Genomic DNA, 21,031 nt, shown 5'->3' with positions numbered 1-21,031 from the left:
GGTTCAGAAAACACATGTGTGAAGACGTGGCCCTGCCCCTAAACGGTTCACAATCTGATATAGTGATCAAAGGGACAGGGATCCTTTCATAGAAACAGAAGGACCCTCCTGCCCTGGCTTGACTGAGAGCTTCTGGAACGTTCCATTGAGTGGGAAGCTCCTGAGCCGGCTGAGTGCCTCAGTCACCAGGCTCTCCTTTGGCCACAGTTGTTTTCAGTAATTACCTCTCCTGTCAGAAACCTGACTCCGCCTGCTCCTGTGGCCTTCTCTGGGTCTTCAGTGGAAACAACAGCGGCAGGTGGGTCCTGTGGTCAGCTCCGACGGTATCGTTCTCAGGAGCTGAGCAGAGGTGGTGTGGTCAGCAGTCAGTGAGGATGCCTCGAGGGTGTTTTCTAAGTCCCATTGTGAGGAGTGGGTAAATATTTTCATCTCTCTTATCTTCCTCTCCATTCGTCTTATTTCCTCTCTCAAGTTAAATTCAGCTGCAGTTCTGAAAACCGAATTTGGAATGTGGTTTTGTTGCACAAATGGCCCATTCTGTTCAGCAGCATCAGTGATTCGGCTCCTACAGAGACAGTTCTGTGGTTTGGACTCTTGGATTGATTGGCAAGCATCCGGCTCTTGTTCCAGATGGACCTCCATCCTCTCTCAGTTTAGATCCCAGTCTTCCTGCCAGCGTGCCAAGCCAGGAGAGAAGCCACTGTGCTGCCAGGGCCTGCAGCCTGGTGTCAGGGCCCTCGGCTCCCTTGTATCCCGCTGCCATTAAGCCACACCAGGGAGACCCCTCTTTGCCTTAGAAACCCTGGGGGCATCCACAGCTCCCCACCCCAGCCCTGAGAAGGTATTAGCCATGATGTAGAGCAAGCATGTCAAACTCAAAGGTTAACACAGGCCAAATGAACGAGGCATGCGGCCCGTGGGCCGCGAGTTTAACATGCTTGATGTAGAGTATAGCTCCTGGGTAGCAGGAACGACCCCGGTTAGAACCATGCTTAGTAACCGAGCGAAATTCTGGGCCTCTCACTTTTCACTGTGGATGTCTGAGAAGAACCAGGGAAGGCCATTATTGAACTGGAGGAGACATCAGCATTCTCTTTTGTTGTTCCCTGGGTCTCCATTAGCTGAGCTCTGCCAGGGCATTTGTGCCTTGACCCTGACCAGGTTTAGTAGGGCCAGTGGGCCTGGTCAGCTCGCCCCCATGTCTCAGTGTAACAGAGGCTGGTCTGCATCACAGGCACCTCCTGAAGGAATCTCTATGTCCACCCCCGCCCTACAGCTCATATGTACCAAGTTGAATTCCCATGCAGTGATGAGGGCCACACATTCCATCCTTTAAACTCCCCTAGACAACAAAGGTAGAGGAAGGACTCACAGAGAGCCCCCAATGTGAGGTTTTACAGCTGTTTATTGTGACTAAAGACACGGAGACACAAGCCACCCTGGAACATTGCATGTCTCCTCCATCGAGGCCCAACCGGCACCCCCCTTCTCTCCACAGATCTCCAGGACTTCAAGTTAGACGTGCAGCATGTGATTGAAGTAGATGAGGGGAACACGGCGGTCATTGCCTGCCACCTTCCTGAGAGCCACCCAAAAGCCCAGGTCCGATACAGTGTCAAACAGGAGTGGCTGGAGGCATCCAGAGGTGAGCAAGCAGGAGCCCAGAGGCCAAGGCCGGGGGGGAAGCTGGCCACCCCTGACCACTGCCTCCTCATGTTGGTCAGCTGTCTTTGGCCTTGCTATTTAGCCCTATAGGAGCCTGAAGGGGCTGGCTCCCTTATGGAGGTCTTCCGCCCTGTCGTGAGGAGTGTCTTTGCTCTTTGAGGCCCGGGACGATGTTGCTGAGCTGCGCCATTTGGTCAGGGCTGTCAGCACAGGGTCCAGATTTCCCCCATGTGAGCTGCCGGCCACCAGGCAGACACGGAAAGGCTGCCGGCAAACCCAGCCATTCCCGCAGCTGCAGGGTGGGAGGTGCAGCTCGTCCCCACATGGCAGAGCAATCCTCTTACGGAACTTGAGTTTCTCCCTGTCCCCATTTTCCTGGTAATGCAGCCATCTCAGGGGGGCCGAGCTGTGGTCCCCCGAGTACCAGTTGGGGGGATAGGATGCTTCATCCACAACTGACCCTGCACACTAGGCCAAGTAGACCCTACTGACTGGACCCCACAGCTCAAATGTGTAACTTTAAAAATACATACATTTTAAAATATTTTAACTTTTTCTGGTTATGAAAGAAATGTATGTTCATTATAGAAAATACAGAAAACTATTTCTTGAAAGGGCAAAAACTCGAGTCCTGCCCCTCAGAAATACGTGGCGACTGCGGGAAGAACATTGATCTGTACCGTCCCCAGCAGGAGCCGGGAGTGGCCCCTAGAGCAGTGATCGGCAAACTCATTAGTCAACAGAGCCAAATATCAACAGTACGATTGAAATTTCTTTTGAGAGCCAAATTTTTTAAACTTAAACTATATAGGTAGGTACATTGTTATTAACTTAATTAGGGTACTCCTAAGCTGGCCTTTGCTAAAAACTCAAGGGGCCAAAGAGCTGCATGTGGCTCGCAAGCTGCAGTTTGCCGACCACTGCCCTAGAGGAAGCCTGCCCAGCCCACAGGGGTCAGAGCTTCTCCCTATTCTGTCTGATATTTGCCTAAGTAGCTCATACCCCGGGGCAGGCGGTGCCAGGCTCAGTGAGCCCGGGGTACAGGGATACCCCGACTCCCAGGGCAGGCCACCAGCAGCTCAGAGAGGAGGGCCAGTGATCCGCCTGCCAGGAAGCTGGACACTACTGGTGTGTCCAGCAGCGTGAGCCTATCTCCTGCTGAGAGAAGTTGAGCCCAGCCCTGCCCGCCTCTCCCACCCCCCCAGGTCCCCCTGGCACCCCTGGCCCAGAGCACACAGCCCAGCAGGCCAGTGATGCAGAGGGGGGGAGGGCTTCCGCAGCAGAGCGTTGGGTTGGGGTCGGAATGTTCTCCCCGGTTGCAGAAATTCAGTAGTGAGGTGGCTCAGAGCTGTGACTGACAGGCGGATGGGCGGTTCTGAAGTGAAAGCCCTCCCTCCTCTGGGCATGACCTCTCGGCTCCCAGGTGTGCAGCGGGCCCCTCCAGCCTGAGGGCGGCTGAGGCAGCACACGGGGGGCCACTTTACAAACAAGGGAACAAAATCTGTGCCCGGGGTCACACCGTCAGTACAGGCAGGTCCAAAGCCTGAGTCCAGGTCGGGCCGACCCCAGGTGCTGCTGCCTTTCGCCCAGCTTCCTTACGTGCGAAATGCTCTTCCCTGTATCTGTGGACCAACCTGGGGGAGTTACCAGCCAGTTACTAGCTGGTTCCTTAGTTGTTCCATTCCCTGGCATTCTGTCCCCCTGGCTTCCAGGTTTTATGGGAGAAGAGCATTTGCGGGGTGGGCTTGCTGGGACTCAGGGGTACAGCTCTTGGCTCCTGCCCCGCCCCATTGTGGGACCTGTTGGGTGTAAGTGTTTTAGGCCCAAACTCACCCATGTTCCCTTCCTGTTCTTTCCTCAGGTAACTACCTGATCATGCCGTCGGGGAACCTCCAGATCGTGAACGCCAGCCAGGAGGACGAGGGGATGTACAAGTGCGCCGCCTACAACCCGGTGACCCAAGAAGTGAAGACCTCGGGCTCCAGTGACCGGCTGCGCGTGCGCCGTAAGGGGCGGGGCCTCCCTGGTGGAGGGCGGGGCTGGGTGCTTGGGGGGGGAGGGGGGGGCCTGGGGTTCCCCGAGGTGTGGGGGTGAGGGTTGTGGGGCTCCAGCTAGTGGGGCATCCAGGACTCGGCCGGGATGGGGGCACCTCCCGAAGCGCCCACCTCTCACAGCCCAGCCCTCGGGCTTGGCTCAAAGGGGCTGTGCCTCCTGCTCACTCACCTCAGAGCACTGTGGGGGACACCACAACCCCCCCACCCTTCCCACCCCCCGCTCACTGTGCCTGTGGAGAGCTTTCGTGCATGTGCAACTTTCAGAGGAGGGGATGGCGGGGATGTGTGGGCTCCACACGGGCACCAGTGCTGCCTGGTGCCCGTGTGGAGCCCACCAGTCTGCACTGAGGGGTTTGCCCCACACCTCCCCCGGGTGAAAACCGTGGAGGCCCACACCGTCCCCCGTCCCCCATTTATGAGAGAACAGCTGCGTTTGCTGGGCGCCTTCTGGGCGCCAGGCTCTTTCTGAATCCCTGTGGATTCCATGGAGTAACATTGAAGGTGGAGTTAGGTTTTAGGGTGGGCACCAAAGGCAGATTTACTGTGAAGTGAGTGAAGCAAAATTTCAGTGGTTCCTCACCCGCCCAATTGAGTATCTGTAATTTTGTATTCTTTTCCTTTAAGACGGCTTCCCAAGCTGTATGAGTTTCAGGTGGTACAGAACCTGGTCTGTCCCTGGTTGGCACGTAAAGCAAAATCGCACATGGTCAGCATGCTACCTGGAGGTCCCGGGGACCATGGCACGTTGGAGAGCAACATGCCTTTCAATGAGTTCTGCCCGGTCTCGCCCCCCGCGTTGTAAAGGGGTGGCTGGCTGCTTCCTCAGCTGAGAGCCTAGTGAAGTAGTTGATTGGGGGGCCTCACAATAGGAGAAATGCTCATCTTTAAACCACAGGCCCTGCTCATCTCAGCAACATGCTCACGGGAGATGCTGCTCACACTGTGGGAGACACCTGGGCTCTGAGACCCGAGCGTGGGGATTCGTGTATCCCATCTCATCCTGTCTTAGAGTCCCTTACTGGGTGCGAGCAGGAAAAAAACCTGCACCATTTAGGTGTACCTCTGGCCACCCCTCATCCTTCTCTCCTCCCACACACAGCTACCCCCACATACGCTTGGCCCGGATTCTGCGCTGCTGCAGTCTCTTTCTTTAACAACTCCTGCAGGAAGTCCTTGTCTCTCATAGGAAAACCAAGGCCGAAGGGAATTAAGTAACTGGCCCCACTTTACGTAGGTCATGAGCTCCTGAAGGCTATTTGGTTCCAAATCCGTGACCCCTGGGACTGCCTCCTGGGTCTGGGCCGCCCAAGATCGCACAGAAGGGGTCCTCCACACCAAGTCCTGGTCCCACACGCTGTCCTTCCCCCCTCCCCCTCCAGGCTCCACGGCCGAGGCCGCCCGCATCATCTACCCCCCAGAGGCCCAGACCATCATCGTCACGAAAGGCCACAGTCTCATCCTTGAGTGTGTGGCCAGTGGGATCCCGCCTCCGCGGGTCACCTGGGCCAAGGATGGGTCCAGTGTCGCGGGTTACAACAAGACGCGCTTCCTGCTGAGCAACCTCCTCATCGACACCACCAGCGAGGAGGACTCGGGGACCTACCGCTGCATGGCCGACAACGGGGTCGGGGAGCCTGGGGCAGCGGCCATTCTCTACAACGTCCAGGTGTTTGGTGAGTGTCTCCTGCCGACTCCTTCTCCTGGACCTTCTCTTTGGTCTGCTTGGCCTTTCTAGAAGCTCCTAACCCCAGGCTCAGGGTCACGTGCCTTCTGAGAGGTCACGTGCGGAGTGAGTGACAGGAGTACTGAGAGGTGGAGATCCTGGATCCCAGGGACTAGGGTAGAGGGGCTGACTGCCCCTCTGTGCCCTTTCCTGGTGGCTCTGATGGCGGAGACGGAGACCTCTGTCAACAGCCCGGGGAAAGAGGGAGCTTTCCTGACTGCAGAGCCCCCAGCCTGCCTGGCGTGGACGGGGCGACTCCGCCCCTCTAACCCCTGCTCTGGTTTCCCGGCAGAACCCCCCGAGGTCACTGTGGAGCTGTCCCAGCTGGTCATCCCGTGGGGCCAGAGTGCCAAGCTCACCTGTGAGGTGCGCGGGAACCCCCCGCCCTCAGTGCTGTGGCTGAGGAACGCCGTGCCCCTCACCCCCAGCCAGCGCCTCCGGCTGTCCCGTAGGGCCCTGCGAGTGGTCAGCGTGGGGCCTGAGGACGAAGGCGTCTACCAGTGCATGGCCGAGAACGAAGTGGGCAGTGCCCACGCCGTGGTCCAGCTGAGGACCGCCAGGCCAGGTGAGTGCGGCACGAGGGAGAGGGGAGCTGAATACTCACAGAACCCTTCTCTCCAGGGGAATCTAAAAAAGGAACCCCAATGTGTAAAACCAATAAAAGTGGCTTTCAGTTATAAGTTCAAATTTGTATTAACTTACTAAAAAGTCAGAAGTGCAGATTTTCACTAGGCAAAATGACCCATTTAGCTGTTGTATTATAATTTAAAAACACCTTTTAATTGTTTTATATGATCTGTGGGTTCATAGGGTTCCATGGAACCCAGTCTGACAACCCCTCCTCTGGAGTAAAGGAAAACAAGTGTGTCGTTAGCTTGATTCATTTCCATTAACACCTGTAGCAATTGAGCAGTGACTGTGCTCAGCACTGGACTAGGTAGCCTGGGGAATACAGAGAAACAAACACAGAACTTAGCCTCAGGAATTTTTTTCATGGAGGAGATAAAATTTGCAAAGGAAATCATTGTAGAAAAGTACAGTGACAGGGAATGAAATGCTAAGTCGTCATTGTCAGATGCCAGCCCCCCGTGGGGCAGGCAGAGGAAAAGCTCGGGTGGCGGAGTCTGTGGACGCTCCCTGCCCTGAAGGAAGTGTTGCCGTGACTCCTCAGCTTCTCAGGGGCGTTTACAGTTGGCGTTCCATCTCCCACTTCCAGGTCAGTGCGGGGGAGAAGGAAAAGGCCCGTGTGTGCCGAGGTGCTAAGACCGCACAGTGAGGGGCATGCCCCCAGCCCCAGTGTTAGACGTGAGAAAGAGGGCACGGCGTTCCTGCACCCCAGGAGCAAATAGATAGTTCACTTCAGATGTGGAGTCAGGAACAAACAGGTTGCAGACACGCTTGCCTGTCACGCCTGAGCCACGGCAAGAAGCCTGGACGTGGGGCACCAGACTGCCTTTCCCTACTGGAGGGCAGGGGCATGACCCTCTCTTCCGCGGAGCCTGTGAGTGGGCCCATGGCCACGTCAGTCCTGCGCTGAGGGCTCTTCCTGCCCAGCAGGTCTTCTCTCTGACTTTTTTCTCCACGGGGGCAACAGCTCAGCAGGTGACCAGGGGACTAACACCCTCTTCCTTCTCTTCCCTGCGCCAGGCACAACCCTGAGGCCGTGGCCCGATGCTAAGCTGGACACTGCCACACTTCCCGTGCCACCCTCCAGACCCAGAAGCCCCGACCAGATGCTGAGGGGGCACCCAGGGCTCCCGAGGCCTCCAGCGTCGGTGCAGCCAGCTTCCCCGCAGTGCCCAGGAGAGAAAGGGCAGGTGGCGCCCGCCGAGGCGCCCATCATCCTCAGCTCACCCAGGACCTCCAAGACTGACTCTTATGAGCTCGTGTGGCGGCCTCGGCATGAGGGTGGCAGCCGGGCACCAATCCTCTACTATGAGGTGAAACACCGCAAGGTAGGGTGCCTGGCATTGTGCCCACCCCCTCTCAGGCTGGGTGGGGGTCTCTGTTCTCTCCCTCCCCTTGAGCTCCCGCCGCAGCCTGGACTGCCAACCCCACTGCTGGTCACGACCTCCCGCCTCCTCCAGGGTGCTTTCCTACCACCTCCAGGAAGAGGGTGGTGCTGGGCATTTGGGACCCATGAGACCCAGGAAAACGCTGTGCCTTTGCCTCCGGGTCTGGGCTTCATCCACAGGCTTCCCAGAAGCTACCACCACCAGCTTCTAGTCCCAGAGGGAGCGGCAGTCTCCCTGTTAACATCCCCGGCCCTCCCCTCCTCCCTCTGCCATTTGTTGTTGATGTTGGTTTGTTTTTGAACCAAGCTGAGCTCTGCTGGGTGCGTACCTGCAGGAACCCGGGCATGGTGAGCGAGCTCTAAGCCAGGAAAACAAACATTTGTGAACAGTATTTTCTCTAAGGCCTATAAAGCACCCTCAGTTCTCAGACTCGTGTCTTGGGTTTGACAAGCAGGCGTTGGAGCTGGAAGCACATCGAGTTGTTCAGACCTTGACAGAGGGGAGTCTGTCCCCGTGGTGTTTGGGGAGCTGTCAGGAAGGACTCTGGGGCTGATGGGGTACGGGACGGAGCCTTCCAGCCCGTCGTCCTGGACACTGTGACCTGTGAAGCAGCAAAGGGTCCCCAGGCTGTTATCCTCACTCAGGGCTGCATTCTCACCTGCTCTGAACCTGCACTTCCCTGCAGGAGGATGTCCTGGCAATCCGTTTCTCATCGTCCCACGTGCATGCTACCTTCTCTCTAAGGTCATTAGACAGTAGGCAACTATTGTTTTCAAGTGGATTTTTAAACATCTTACTTGATAAATAAGGCGTTATAATGCTAGACTTTCTTATGCATTCCTATTTTTTTGCTTATGAAAGTGCTGTGTGCACTTGGAAGAAGAATTTGGAAAATATATGAACATGGAACTAAAAGAGTTTATCAACTCTTCTTCCCCCTCCAAAAACAAAAACCAAAGCCGGCCCAGCGTGGAGGAAAGTCTGGCTGTACAGAAGCCGTTTCCCCCGCTGGACTTGCGGCCCCTCTGTGCCTGTCCCCCTGATGTGCTCAGGAGACCTCGGCTCAGGACAAGTCCACAGAGACTCTGAGGGGGTCAGAAAGACACCTCGGGCAAAGCTGCCTCCCAGGTGGGGGCAGGCAGTTTCTTACTGATGCTCAGCCTGCTGGCCTCTTTGTTGCCAGCCAGCAAAGGGGGTGAATACGTTCTTAACAAACAGCAGCATTGTTCAGCCCAGGTTACGGGGCAGGGCTGGTCCTAATCCTTGTTTCTCTGTGTAACTGGACACCTCCACCTCGGAGCTGTAGACAAAGATCAGGGCAGGCCCAACGCTCATGGTCCCCAGGAGATGGGAACCAGTATGAGAGCAAGAATAATATTTTTCAGGCCAAGAGGTGGCCACCAAACCGCCTCGCCAGGAGGCAGGCTGGCAAAAGCCATGCATGGTGATCCGGAAATGCCAGGCTGGAGCGGCATCCACCCTCTCGGTGTGTGTGAGACAGTGACTGATGACCGTTCCATTTCTTATTTTCATTTCTGGTCCCAGTGGCAGTGTGAGGCCAGGCCTGGGGAGTGAGCACACACTGCCCACTGGGCCTCGATTCTATCGAGCCAGCCACGGAGTCTAGGTGCGCACGGCCACGGCAGAAATGATGTCCCCGGAGCAGTTCCTTTCTTCTGGGACTAACATGTCTTCAAGATCATCACATCAGAAAGAATTTGGAAATAAAAAATACCAGCATTTGGGTGGTTTCTTCAGCCCCCTTCTCTTGCTGGAGCCTGCGAACCATTCCGTGCTTTTCCCCCTTTTCACACGGTGGAGTGGTTTCATTTCCTGGTGCATCTGCAGACCCTGGCTACTGTGTTTGGTTTCCAGCACCACCGGGGATTCTCAGTTTGTAAAATCTTCTACCCCTGGAACAAATCCTGGAAGCCTGACATTAATGAGCCCAGGCCCTGCCTGGCCCGTGAATAGCAGGGCTTGTTCTACTTTGGAATATTCTTCTTGGGACTAAGAGCTTTCCTGGCAGCTGTTTAGTTCCTTCAGCAAACCACACCTCGGGCTCCAGCAGGCTCTCTGAGACGTGCACCGCCCGCCCGCAGTTAGGTCTGTCCTGGAAGGTGGGGTGGCTGAGAGGGAGCATCGCCCTGCCCCGAGGAGCCTGAAGCGCCTTTGTTGTTGTTTATTCTTTAAAGAGCTGGGAGTGTGACGCCGTTACTCTTCATCCATAATCCTGACAACTCATCCACCCTTTTTAAGTTCTGAGCAAGGACTGAGGGCAGGAGCAGAAAAAAGGATTGAGAAGGCAAAAACCTCACAGAGCTGAGGGTGTGGGGCAGTCGGGAGAAGGCCCAGCCATTTGTTGGGAACCTCCTGTCCGCCCAGTTCAAATCTCAACAATTTACACAAATCACCGAATTTAATCTTCAGAATCACCTGAGAGGCCTTATTTGCTTCATTTTACAAATGAAAAGCCTCGGGATCAGAGAGGTTAGGGAACTTGCTTATGTTACACAGCTAGTGAGAGGGACAACCAGGATCGAACCCAAGAAGTTCTGGCTCCCAGGTTGGTTTTCTTTCTCAAGAGGTTAAGATTGTGAGCACACGCTCACTGGGGATGTGGCCTTTGGCAAATTACTCCTCTCTCTCGGGCTGTTGTCACGAAAGCACTGTATAGCATATATGAAGTGCTCAGCTCCATGCCTAGCACCTGGTAAATGCTCAGCAAATGCGGCCATTTCTACTGGTGCTGCTACTTTTACCATCGTCCTCATCTTATCCTACCTAATAAAATAGTAATATGCAAATTGACCACACCTTTGCTACGCCCAAGCCATGCCCACCAGCCAAAGCCACACCCACCAACCAATCAGGGCGAGTATGCAAATTACCCAACAAAGATGGCGGTTAATTTGCATACGCTGAGAGAGGGAGGAGTGAAGACTGAAGACAACTTAGAAGGAAGAGGGAGGAAAAGCGGAAAGCAAGGTGGCTGCCAGAGGGAAAGCCCGGGCGGGGCGGAGCGGGGTGGAACGGGGCGGAGCAGGGCGGGCGGCAGTGGCGAGCAGGTGCAGGTGCGGTGGCCGCAAAGGCGGCGGCAGCGCACGCGGCAGCGCACGCGGCCGCAACAGCCGCTTGCAGGATTTTCCTGCAAATGGGCTACTAGTTAGAATATAAACTGTTTGCTTTAAATAGAGCAAGGAGGAAGAAAGGGAAATGAGGTTTTCAGAAAAAGAGAGGAGGTCTTGGGAGGAATTCTCAGCAATGTCAGTGAGGCCTTTTGAGCCTCCCCACTGGGTTTGCTTTGATGGGATCATTAGATGAGAGAGGAGGGAGCCTGACTACCAGGCGTACCGGTTAATAATGCGGATTTTGTAATCAAAGAAAACACGATGATTTCAAGAGAAACATCAAAAGTGCTTTATTCAAAGTAATGTCCATCGCTAGCTACACATTTCCCCCATCTTTAGGTAATTTGTGGATACCGTCCCAATAGAACTTTTCTTGTTTTGAGGCAAACCATTCAGAGACCCAATTTTCCAGTTCTTCGTACGTTTTGAAGTGCTGCTCAGAAAGTGTGTGCGCCATCGATCGGAACACGTGGTAATCTGAAGGAGCAAGGTCTGGTTTATATGGGGGGGTGGGTTAATACTTCCCAGGCAAGATCTTTTAACGTGTCTTTAACTGGTTTTGAAGTGTGTGATGGTGCATTATTATGAAGCAAAATTACTTTGCCATGTCTTCTGGCCCATTCTGGTCATTTTATGATCAAAGCGTGGCTCAAATAGATTATTTGTTGTCAGTAGCGATCAGTATTAACAGTTTCACCTGGTTTTAGCAGCTCATAATACACCACACCTTCCTGATCCCACCAAACGCAGAGCATTGTCTTCTTTCTGAAGCCATTTGGCCTTGCAGTCGATGTTGATGGTTGACCTGGATCAACCCATGATTTTGTGCATTTGAGATTCTCAAAATAAATCCAGTTTTCATCGCCAGTCACAATTCGATGCAAAAAAGACTTTCTTTCGTGCCATTGAAGCAACATTTTACTGATAACTTTTTGGTTTTCCATTTGTCTTTTGTTCAGTTGATGTAGCACCCATTTTCCTTCTTTTAAGATCTTTCCCGTTGCTTGTAAATGATCGGAAATTGTTTGCTGAGCAACGTTTAATCTTTCTGCAAGTTGTTTTTGAGTTTGACACGAATCTTCATCCAATAATGCTTGTAATTGTTGGTCTTCAAACTTTTTCAGTTGACCTGGACGTTCTTTGTCTTTCACATCGAAATCATCACTTGTAAAGTGTTTAAACCAGCGTTCACAAGTATCTTGAGATGGAGCATGTTCACCATAAGCTTCCCAAAATATACGATAACTTTCAGCAGCACTTTTCTTCAAAATAATGAATTAAAACTTCCCACAAATGCTCTTTTTTTGGCACGAAATTCGACATTTTTAAGTGTAAAAATATCTATGATGTTAACACCTTCAGCAAATTTGACATATGAAGTTTTGAAACTTGCTGTCAATACAACAGAATAGCATACATATCAAATCACATACATATCAACATTCTAGTATGTGTAACTCCATCTATTGAAAAAAAATCCGCATTATTAACCGGTACACCTGGTATACTGTCCTAGAGCTGGAAGGCCCAGTCTGCACTCTGCAGCTCCACCGCTCCCCCAACCTGCCCCGTTCTCCCCCGACCCACCTTCCTGCCCTCTCGGCTTACGTCTGCTTTTCTTGCAAACCACAGCCACCAAGAGCTCCCGGCCAGAGGCCGGTCCTTATAACCAGCCACCTTCTCCAGCAGGTCACAAACGCCTCTGATGATTGGACCATCTCTGGCATCCCAGCCAACCAGCACCGCCTGACCCTCACCAGACTGGACCCCGGGAGCTTGTATGAAGTGGAGATGGCAGCTTACAACTGTGCAGGCGAAGGCCAGACAGCCATGGTCACCTTCCGAACGGGTAAGGGTCAGTCGTTGCCCCAGCTTGGGGTTCCCATGGGCCTGAGAAAATCCTCCCCCTGTCCCACCACGCACCTCCCTTCCAGTGCCTGCCCCTGTGGTTTGTGTGCCCCGGCTGAGGCCCCACCTCTCAGCGGGAGTGCCACCAGCCAGCCCCTCTGGCGCCCCTCAGGCGGAGCGGAGATCAGACCCCACTTCCACTGCCCTGCATTACTTGCATCTCTTCGTCAGACCCCCTGGCAGAAAGCACTCTGTGGAGAGGGAGACCTAATACCTTGTGCTCCCTCCCTGGCTGAGCTCAACCCGTTTCTACCCAGGACGGCGGCCCAAACCTGAAATCATGGCCAGCAAGGAGCAGCAGATCCAGAGAGACGACCCTGGAGCCAGCCCCCAGAGCAGCAGCCAGCCAGACCACGGCCGCCTCTCCCGTAAGCCCCCAGCAGCCCCCAGGGGTAGGCGTGATGCGTGCTCATAACCGGAACCAGGCCCACAGCCTCAGGCTCACTGCTGAAGGACAAATGGACTCTTGGTTCTTCCTGGCATCTCCCCACAATGAAGAAGTACAGATTGAAACCTTTCAGATAAAACCCCGGAGTCCAGTACTGGGGTTGCTGGCCCTGTGGGTGCAGAGGCAGTGGAGGGGAGAGGAGGTGGCCTTTGGCTCCTCCCGCTCTGACCCGGCAGAAGGATGGCTTTCAGTAGTCTTAGCCCACGGGCTCCTCCTTGGAGAAGGCCCCTAGGTGACCCATCCAGGTGACCCATCCAGGTGACCCCAGGAGACCCATCCAGGTGACCCATCCAGGTGACCCCAGGAGACCCAGTGCAGCCACCAGGGGGAGGCTGTGGGGAGGAACAGGTTCCTATCAGGAAGAGGCCAAGTCAGGTTGCAACATGACCATCTTCTCACTGTGTCTTTCTCCTGCTCCTTCCTCCCTCGTGGATGGTTTCCCTCAGCCCCAGAAGCTCCAGACAGGCCCACTATCTCCATGGCCTCGGAGACATCAGTGTTTGTGACCTGGATTCCCCGTGGGAATGGTGGCTTCCCGATCCAGTCCTTCCGTGTGGAGTACAAGAAGCTGAAGAAAGTGGGGGACTGGATTCTAGCCACCAGCGCCATCCCTCCGTCCAGGCTTTCAGTGGAGATCACGGGCCTAGAGAAAGGTAGGGGCCTGGCCACTGACCTACTGTTCCTGTCCCCATCCGCCCACCCCTCCCCCGCACTGCCCCCTGGCCACCAAGAGGAGAACGGGAGCTGTGGGGGTTCTCACTGCTCATCCTCCACCCACCTCTAGGCTCCCATGGATGCTCTCAGTGGTACCTCAGTTCCACAAGCCCTCTCTCTCCCTTTCTGATGAGGGTGGGAAGTCTCATGAGTCCTTTGGGGTTTGCTTTTGGGGGAGGTCTGCCCAGAAGACCACCCCTCTGTCCAGGGCCTGAACGAGCTGTGAGGAAGTCACAAGGTGTTTCCCAGCTCCTGGCATCAGTGAGTGTCTCTCTCACCAGGCACCTCCTACAAGTTCCGAGTCCGGGCTCTGAACATGCTGGGGGAGAGCGAGCCCAGCGCCCCCTCCCAGCCGTACGTGGTGTCGGGCTACAGCGGCCGCCTCTACGAGCGGCCCGTGGCGGGCCCGTACATCACCTTCACCGACGCCGTCAATGAGACCACCATCATGCTCAAGTGGATGGTATGTGGCCTTGCATAGACTGCATGGGGAGATGGGCTGAGCTCGTGTTGGGCAAGAAGGAACCACTTGTCTTCCCCAGCCTTTCCTCTAAGCGACCTCCCTTAAGTGTGTCTGTCCATCTGTCGTCATCCCCACCCAGGCAGGCTCAGAGGGGATTTAACTCTTTGGGAAATGGCAGTTTGTTTCTTGTCTCCAAAGGCTGGGGGACCTCTGGGCTGAATACAGTATTCTCCAGAGAGCTTTGGGGATGTCATCAGAAATGTCTGCCGGGGTCCCCCAGTGAATTTTGAATTCTAGGCTGGGGGAAATTCCCATCCCCCGTGGCCACACCTGGTAATCCCTCTGTTCCCCTGTCAACGTGTTTCTTCTCCATTCCCTAAGTACATCCCAGCAAGTAACAACAACACCCCAATCCATGGCTTCTACATCTATTACCGGCCCACAGACAGTGACAATGACAGTGACTACAAGAAGGATATGGTGGAAGGTGAGAAACACTTTTGTGTGATTTGGTTTCCTCTGTTGGCACGGGGGTCTCGGTGTTGGTGAAGGTGTAAAACCTGGGCTGCTGTGACACACCGCATCTGTGCCCCATATCATTGTCTCTTTCATGACACACTTGGGGTCATCGAGTTCATAAACCCACACGGTTCCTTCCCATGGTGATGGGACAAGAGATGATGGGGCCGTTCATGGCAGCAGCCCCACCACCCAGCCCTGAGTCTGACTGCCCGTGGAGACCAGGCAAACCAGATCCATGTCCCCAGGTGTGACTGATTCTCTCTCCCAGGGGATAGATATTGGCACTCCATCAACCACCTGCAGCCGGAGACCTCCTATGACATTAAGATGCAGTGCTTTAATGAGGGCGGCGAGAGTGAGTTCAGCAACGTGATGATCTGTGAAACCAAAGGTGAGGTCTGTGGGTTCTCTGCCCGCCTCTGTTCCGTGTGCTTTGCTGGGTGTCTCTTCCCCAGGAAGACTCCTTATTTTCCAGGTACCCCTAAACTTTGTCATTCTTGACCTTTCATTTGCTTGCGCCTCATATTAAGTATGGATGGCTTGCTACATGAGGGCTACAGGAACCTGGGAACTCACTCATACATGAACTCATGGAGTGGAACCCACTCTTAGGTTGGAAACTTTCTGTAAGCACTTTATTCCTATGATAACATTTGATGCTAACATTGGTTGATTTACTTAATTAACTACAACCCCATGAGACAGGAAAGGAAATGATATACCTTGACCAAGGTCATGCAGACAGTTAGTGGTAGAGCACACTTTGAGCCATGTTTGTCCAATTACAAGCCCAGTCTCTTTCTCTTTATTAAAACATGTTAAACATATTCACATAATAAGAATTTATTTTCACATTGGTCACGTGGATAGATACTGTCTCCTTTTTGCAAATACTGAAAGTGTATAAAGCAGGTGTATTGCAAAGAACAAACTCAGGAGATCACCAAGGAATAGACTAGAGACAAGAAAACCCATTTCCCTTCATTGGCAACCTCTCTCTCCAGCTGTGCACTGCTTCCCATCACTTAGCAAATACAGAGCGCCTGCAGTGTGCACTGCCTGCCCTCTCCTGTCGTGTACAGTGCAGTGAGGGGCAGATACAGCCATGGCCAAAGGTCCTGTATCAGAATGCCCAGGGCAAAGAACAGAGCCCTCACAAGGGTTTCACGCCGGCCTTCTGGAAGGACTGTATCCTGGGTGGCTGAGGAGGGGGCGGCCTAGGGGACTGGACAAGCCTGCAAGGACCTCCGGGTGGTTACAGTACATGGGCCTGGAAGGAGGGGAGACGGCCCTGTGGGCTGTAGGAGGGCCATTGTTGCATTTGTTTGCTGAGAGGGGTCACTGGTGACTATGCAGGAACAGGCCGAGGGGCGGGCGAGAACAGGGTGTGGAGTACAGGTGAAGAGAAGGGATGGGTTTGGGTCTCTTTTCTGAGGAAGTGTCACTAGGTTGAAATCATGGGCACAGATGAGAGTACACAGAGTGCCGACCGACAGGGACCAGGAAGACCTCCCAGGGTCTGAGGAGAAGCCAGAAAGGAGAGCGCGGGAGGAGAGATGAGGAGCGGCCGTCAGAGGCCGGGGACAGCAGGAGGCTACAGTATCAGAAAGGCCAGGGGACGGCGGAGAAGGGGGTTAACAATGTCAGATGCACCTTGATAGCAAACCCCGAGGAGTTCACCATCCTACCTTGATACCTTGGAATCAGCGTTTCCCAGATACTGTCTGCCCCAGGGAGTCCCACCCAACACACCTATCCTGCTCTGCGGCTCGGGCTCATGCCTGGTCCTCCGCATCCCTTACCCTGCCAGGAAGAGCAAGTCCGTGGGTGAATTCTTCCTTTCCCAGTTCTTCTGCTGGTTTCGTGCATTTGTTACACTCTCTTCCTGAAGTTCCCCAGCTCCTCTTTCAGGAAACCCCCACACCCTGCTGCCCAGAGCACCCAGCCTGGCTCCAGGCTTGGCTCACAAACCTCTGGTTGTGTTTTGAAACACAAGGTTCAGATCTCGGTAATACCAAGTGTCACGTTAGATGCCAAGGTCCTGCTGAGCTGGGACACCACACTCACCCAATGAAGGGTTTCGGGGCCCCGTTTCCCACACCCATGGGATCGGGATATTTGTTTGTTGGGAAAGAAATGTCAGAGAAATAGATGCTGATGGGAGTTTTGTTCACAATTGCAGCTCGGAAGTCTGGTCAGCCTGGCGGACTCCCACCCCCAACTCTGGCTCCACCTCAGCTGCCACCCCCTGAGACCATGGAGCGGCCGGTGGGCACGGGGGCCATGGTGGCACGCTCCAGCGACCTGCCCTACCTGATTGTCGGGGTCGTCCTGGGCTCCATCGTCCTCATCATCGTCGCCTTCATCCCCTTCTGCTTGTGGAGGGCCTGGTCCAAGCAGAGTGAGTGAGCGGCCCTCCCCCACACCAGGGGAGGAGCCTAGGGAGGGAGGGGGCCCCGCCCTCCAAGGAGGCCTCTCCCCAGGGCAGGATCAGAGGTGCCTGCTTCCCATTCACTGGGGCGCAAGCTCCTGGGTCCCCAGAGGGCTCAGGGAGAGTCACAGAACACCCCAGGACGGAGCCCCTCCTCTCAGCTCTCGGACCCTGGCAGGTGGAGGAGAGTGTGAAGAGGGGGAGTTGGCCCTTCTGCATCTCAGGGGCTCAGGACTCATCTGGCTCCAACTCCCTTTCACACCCGAAGCTGCTGCTCTGACTGGGTTCACACTTACCCACCTCTCCCCTCCCAACGTTTCCTGCCTCTGCTCTGGGTCCAGGCCTGCCCTGCACTCCCCGCTACCCTACGCAGCACACCTGGTCCAGCTTGCCTCCCCTCACTATTGCTCCTTGTGTTCGCTCACCTCCTCCTCCTCCTGAACACTTGCCCCTGTATCTCCTCGCCCTCATCTGCACGGCAAAGGAGGTCTAGCTGTTAGGGAGCAATGGGGAGCATGAAGAAGCTCGCGAGGGAGAATATTCTCATCTCGAGGGCGGGGCCAGCTCCCTGCCTCCCTGACCTGACCCCGTGGTCCGGAGGTTCCTGAGGTTCCTGTGGGACTTTTTCTAGCTGCCCAGGCCCCCGTGGCCTCAGCAGGTCTCTGCCCTTCTTCCTTCCAGAACATACAACAGACCTGGGTTTTCCTCGGAGTACCTTGCTGTCCTCCTCCTGCCAGTACACGATGGTGCCGCTGGGAGGACTTCCCGGCCACCGAGCCCACGGGCAGCCCTACCTCAGCGGCACCAATGGACGGGCCTGTGCCAACGGGGGGCACGTCAACAGGGGCTGCCCCGCGACTGCCATGGGCCACCCAGGCATGAGACCTCCGCAGCACTGCCCCGGGGAGCGGCCGCAGGTGACCGTCCCGGGTGTGGGCGAGCAGGTGCGGGCCGCCCTGGAGGGGAGGTTGGGCGCCCCCTGAGGCTTCCTCCCTCCAGCCTGGAGGCCTGGGCTGCGGCTTGGAAACGTTCCTTAGTCAGGAACAGCTCATCCTGCGAGAGGATGAACGGGAACCTGGCCTGGACCCCCACATGACCTTGCCATTCCCCTTCCCTTTGAGCAGCAGGACGACACCGACCGCCTCCGGAGGCAGACGGCTCCTGGCGATGGCCACGGCGTCCACAGTGCCCCGCCTCCCAGGTAACAGGCCGGCAGTCTCCGGGAGCTCTCTCCCTTTAGGCCCTCAGATTCAGCACCAGCCACCGAGAGGCGGCGCCAGCTTCGCAGAATCCTCCAAGCTCCTCATTTCTTCTAGACTAAGGGGTCCCCGCATCTGATCTGACAGCCTGCTCCACTCGCCTCTCCCCACCACTGAGGGGTTGTGTTTGCAGCTACCACGGCCTTTCTGCTCTGGAGCATGGGTGGGCCTCTCAGAATCTGCCCCCACCTGGCAGGCTGCGGAGCCAGGCACTGCTGGCTTTGCCCAGACGCCTCCGACTCCACATTTTCTAATGCACTTAGGACTCGCATGGAATACAATGGAGAGAGACTAGAATTACCCGTGGAAATGGCGTGGCACCTCTCAGTGTTCATAAGGGAGCCGGCCCTGCCCGTCTGAGCCCTGTCCCCTCTGGTGTTCTCAGACAGGGAAGCAGCCGGGCGGTGGGGACGTGGGCCCACCCTGCCCATACCTCACCTCCCATTCGGTCTTGTGCACGCAGGGGAGCCAAGGCCCGCCCGGACGAGGTCTCTTTCCTGTACACACTGCCTGATGCCTCAGCGCACCAGCGGCTGCAGGCCCACCAGGACTGCCACCCCCTCCAGGAGCAGCCTGCCCCAGCCGGCCAGTCCCGGATGAGGAGTGGGCCCCAGAATCCTGGGCTGGAAGCGACATGGGACCCTCTTTTTCACCCAGGTTCGTGCCAGGGGCAGGGCAGGAAATTAAAGAGGCTGGAGATAACAGGAGGTAGGAATCCACAACCCAGGAGTGACTTGGAGGAGGAGGGGGCTGGGGAGAAGTCGTTGAAGGTGGTGCTTGGGAGGGAGCTGTCCGCGGCTTTAATCGGGAGAGACGAGGAAGGAAAGGGGCTGGCTGCCCTCCCTTCTGCCCGAAGGCCTAGCCCAGTGGTTGGCAAACTCATTAGTCAACAGAGCCAAATATCAACAGTACAACGACTGAAATTTCTTTTGAGAGCCAAGTTTTTTAAACTTAAACTTCTTCTAACGCCACTTCTTCAAAATAGACTCGCCCAGGCCGTGGTATTTTGTGGAAGAGCCACACTCAAGGGGCCAAAGAGCCGCATGTGGCTCGCGAGCCGCAGTTTGCCGACCACGGGCCTAGCAGATGTGCAGGGGCCTACTGGTCGGGTCCTTCTCCACCATCACAAGCCTCGTCCTCAAAGGCTAAGGGAAAGGACACCATCCCGTTTCAGAGAAAGACGTTTCTTGGTCTCTGCATTAAGGCCATTCACAAATTCCTACTGCCTCTCATAATAGGAGGCGCTCTCTAATCACTCCAGAATACCTTGCTTTGTTGGGTCTTGTCTCTTAATTAAGGACTAAGGTTACATCAATCATTAGGGAGCCAAGTTCTCACAACCATCGGAACGCTCTGTGCTTCCACAGAACTTTGCTCCGTGGGCTCAGTGCACGCCAGCCCCCTGCCCTGTCTTCCCTGTGCCAGTGTCTTGGCAATCAGTGGATTCTTGGGGGGTGCCGGATGCTGCAGAGGCTTGGGTCGTGTTTCTTAGCCTCCATGGTGTGGATGTAGGTCCTCGTGCAGACCCTCAGCTCTGCCTCTGGGAGATGGAACTCGCCTCCTAGAGCCGGGCCCAGCGCCTCTGACACTGGATGGCCTCCCCTGGGGGAATGGACTGTGTGTGGGGTGATCACGACCAGAAATCGCCTTGTCATGGCTGTAGGTTTCTCTCTCCTTTTGGACGAGTGTGACCAGTGCCTCTGAGCGCCGCTTCCTGGCCAGTCAGGATGTTAATGTTGCCATTCTCTCTCCCCGCAGGGCCCCCGTGCTGCTTGGGCCTGGCACCGGTTGAAGAAGTGGACAGTCCTGACACTTGCCAAATGGGTGGAGGAGAGTGGTGCCCCCAGCACCCCCCGGGGACCCACAGAGGACAGGAGCCTGGGAGGCAGCTCTCCCCCAGCCCACCAGTGCACATATCTTTTGAGACACCACCCCCCATCATTTAGGCAGAAGCCAGTATCCCAGAAAGACTATATATTATCGTTTTTAAAGAGACAGAGGAAATTGGTATTTATTTTTCTATAATAGCCATATTTATATATTTATGCACTTGTAAATAAATGTATATGTGTTTTTATAATTCTGGAAAGACATAGGGACTCCTACCCGTGGAGACGTGAGAGGTTAAAGAAGCCACCACATACCAGGAGTAAACCAGGAAAGAGGAACACGGACTGGCCAGCACCCAGACTGAGGAGGCGGCTCAGAACCTCTGCCCCTGCCCGGGAGGCTGCAGAGCCCCCAGAGCAGCTGCCCCAGGGAAGACTCCCGCTCACGGTGCGTGAGCAGCGCGCGGGTAACGCAGAGGCCAGGGGCGCACAGGCTGCGGACACCTGTGAAGACGGCCAGGTCTCCAGGAGAGGCCCGTGAGAACAGACTCGATGTGTATAGCACTATAAGCATTAACAGCCCTTCCAGAATCAATAATCTGCGGCAACATAGCTCTGTAAAAACAAACACTGTAACTTCTAAATAAATGTTTAGTCTTCCCTGTAACCTTCAGCTTAGTCACGCGTGAGTCAGCGTTTTCCTTAGATGTTAGGATTCAGTCTTTGAGTATCTGAAGAAAATACCCACTTGTGATGTTCTCAGATCAAGAGATGAGATCTGGAAAAGATAGATGTTTCTAATGCTTTTGTCTGTAAATCCAGAATGCCAGTTGTGCTTTTATTAACGTGGAATGCGTTAGTGACTGCTG

General features: G+C 55.1%; 1 protein-coding gene across 6 annotated transcripts in view; it reads left to right on the top strand.

Annotated features, from left to right (window-relative positions):
- The window catches only part of BOC (BOC cell adhesion associated, oncogene regulated), a 71,034-nt gene extending 50,222 nt beyond the window's left edge, over positions 1-20,812 (top strand). For 2 of the 6 annotated variants that reach the window (XM_079766536.1, XM_079766537.1), the window contains 16 exons: positions 1,499-1,645; positions 3,527-3,670; positions 5,099-5,392; positions 5,735-6,007; positions 7,090-7,397; positions 12,275-12,437; positions 12,754-12,864; positions 13,391-13,597; positions 13,940-14,121; positions 14,503-14,608; positions 14,912-15,034; positions 16,826-17,044; positions 17,756-18,018; positions 18,199-18,275; positions 18,797-19,041; positions 20,092-20,812. In XM_079766536.1, the coding sequence (XP_079622662.1) occupies positions 1,499-1,645; positions 3,527-3,670; positions 5,099-5,392; positions 5,735-6,007; positions 7,090-7,397; positions 12,275-12,437; positions 12,754-12,864; positions 13,391-13,597; positions 13,940-14,121; positions 14,503-14,608; positions 14,912-15,034; positions 16,826-17,044; positions 17,756-18,018; positions 18,199-18,275; positions 18,797-19,041; positions 20,092-20,279 (3,050 nt within the window). In that variant the 3' untranslated portion in view covers positions 20,280-20,812. The remainder of the gene's footprint in view (positions 1-1,498; positions 1,646-3,526; positions 3,671-5,098; positions 5,393-5,734; positions 6,008-7,089; positions 7,398-12,274; positions 12,438-12,753; positions 12,865-13,390; positions 13,598-13,939; positions 14,122-14,502; positions 14,609-14,911; positions 15,035-16,825; positions 17,045-17,755; positions 18,019-18,198; positions 18,276-18,796; positions 19,042-20,091) is intronic. The other 4 variants (XM_079766538.1, XM_079766539.1, XM_079766540.1 and 1 more) reach the window with 4 other exon arrangements.
- The last annotated feature ends 219 nt before the right edge of the window (positions 20,813-21,031 follow it).

Source organism: Cnephaeus nilssonii (assembly GCF_951640355.1).
Source record: "Cnephaeus nilssonii genome assembly, chromosome: 3".
NCBI lineage: Eukaryota > Metazoa > Chordata > Mammalia > Chiroptera > Vespertilionidae > Cnephaeus > Cnephaeus nilssonii.
Note: the sequence above shows the minus strand (reverse complement) of the source record. Positions and strands in the feature narration are given on the sequence as shown.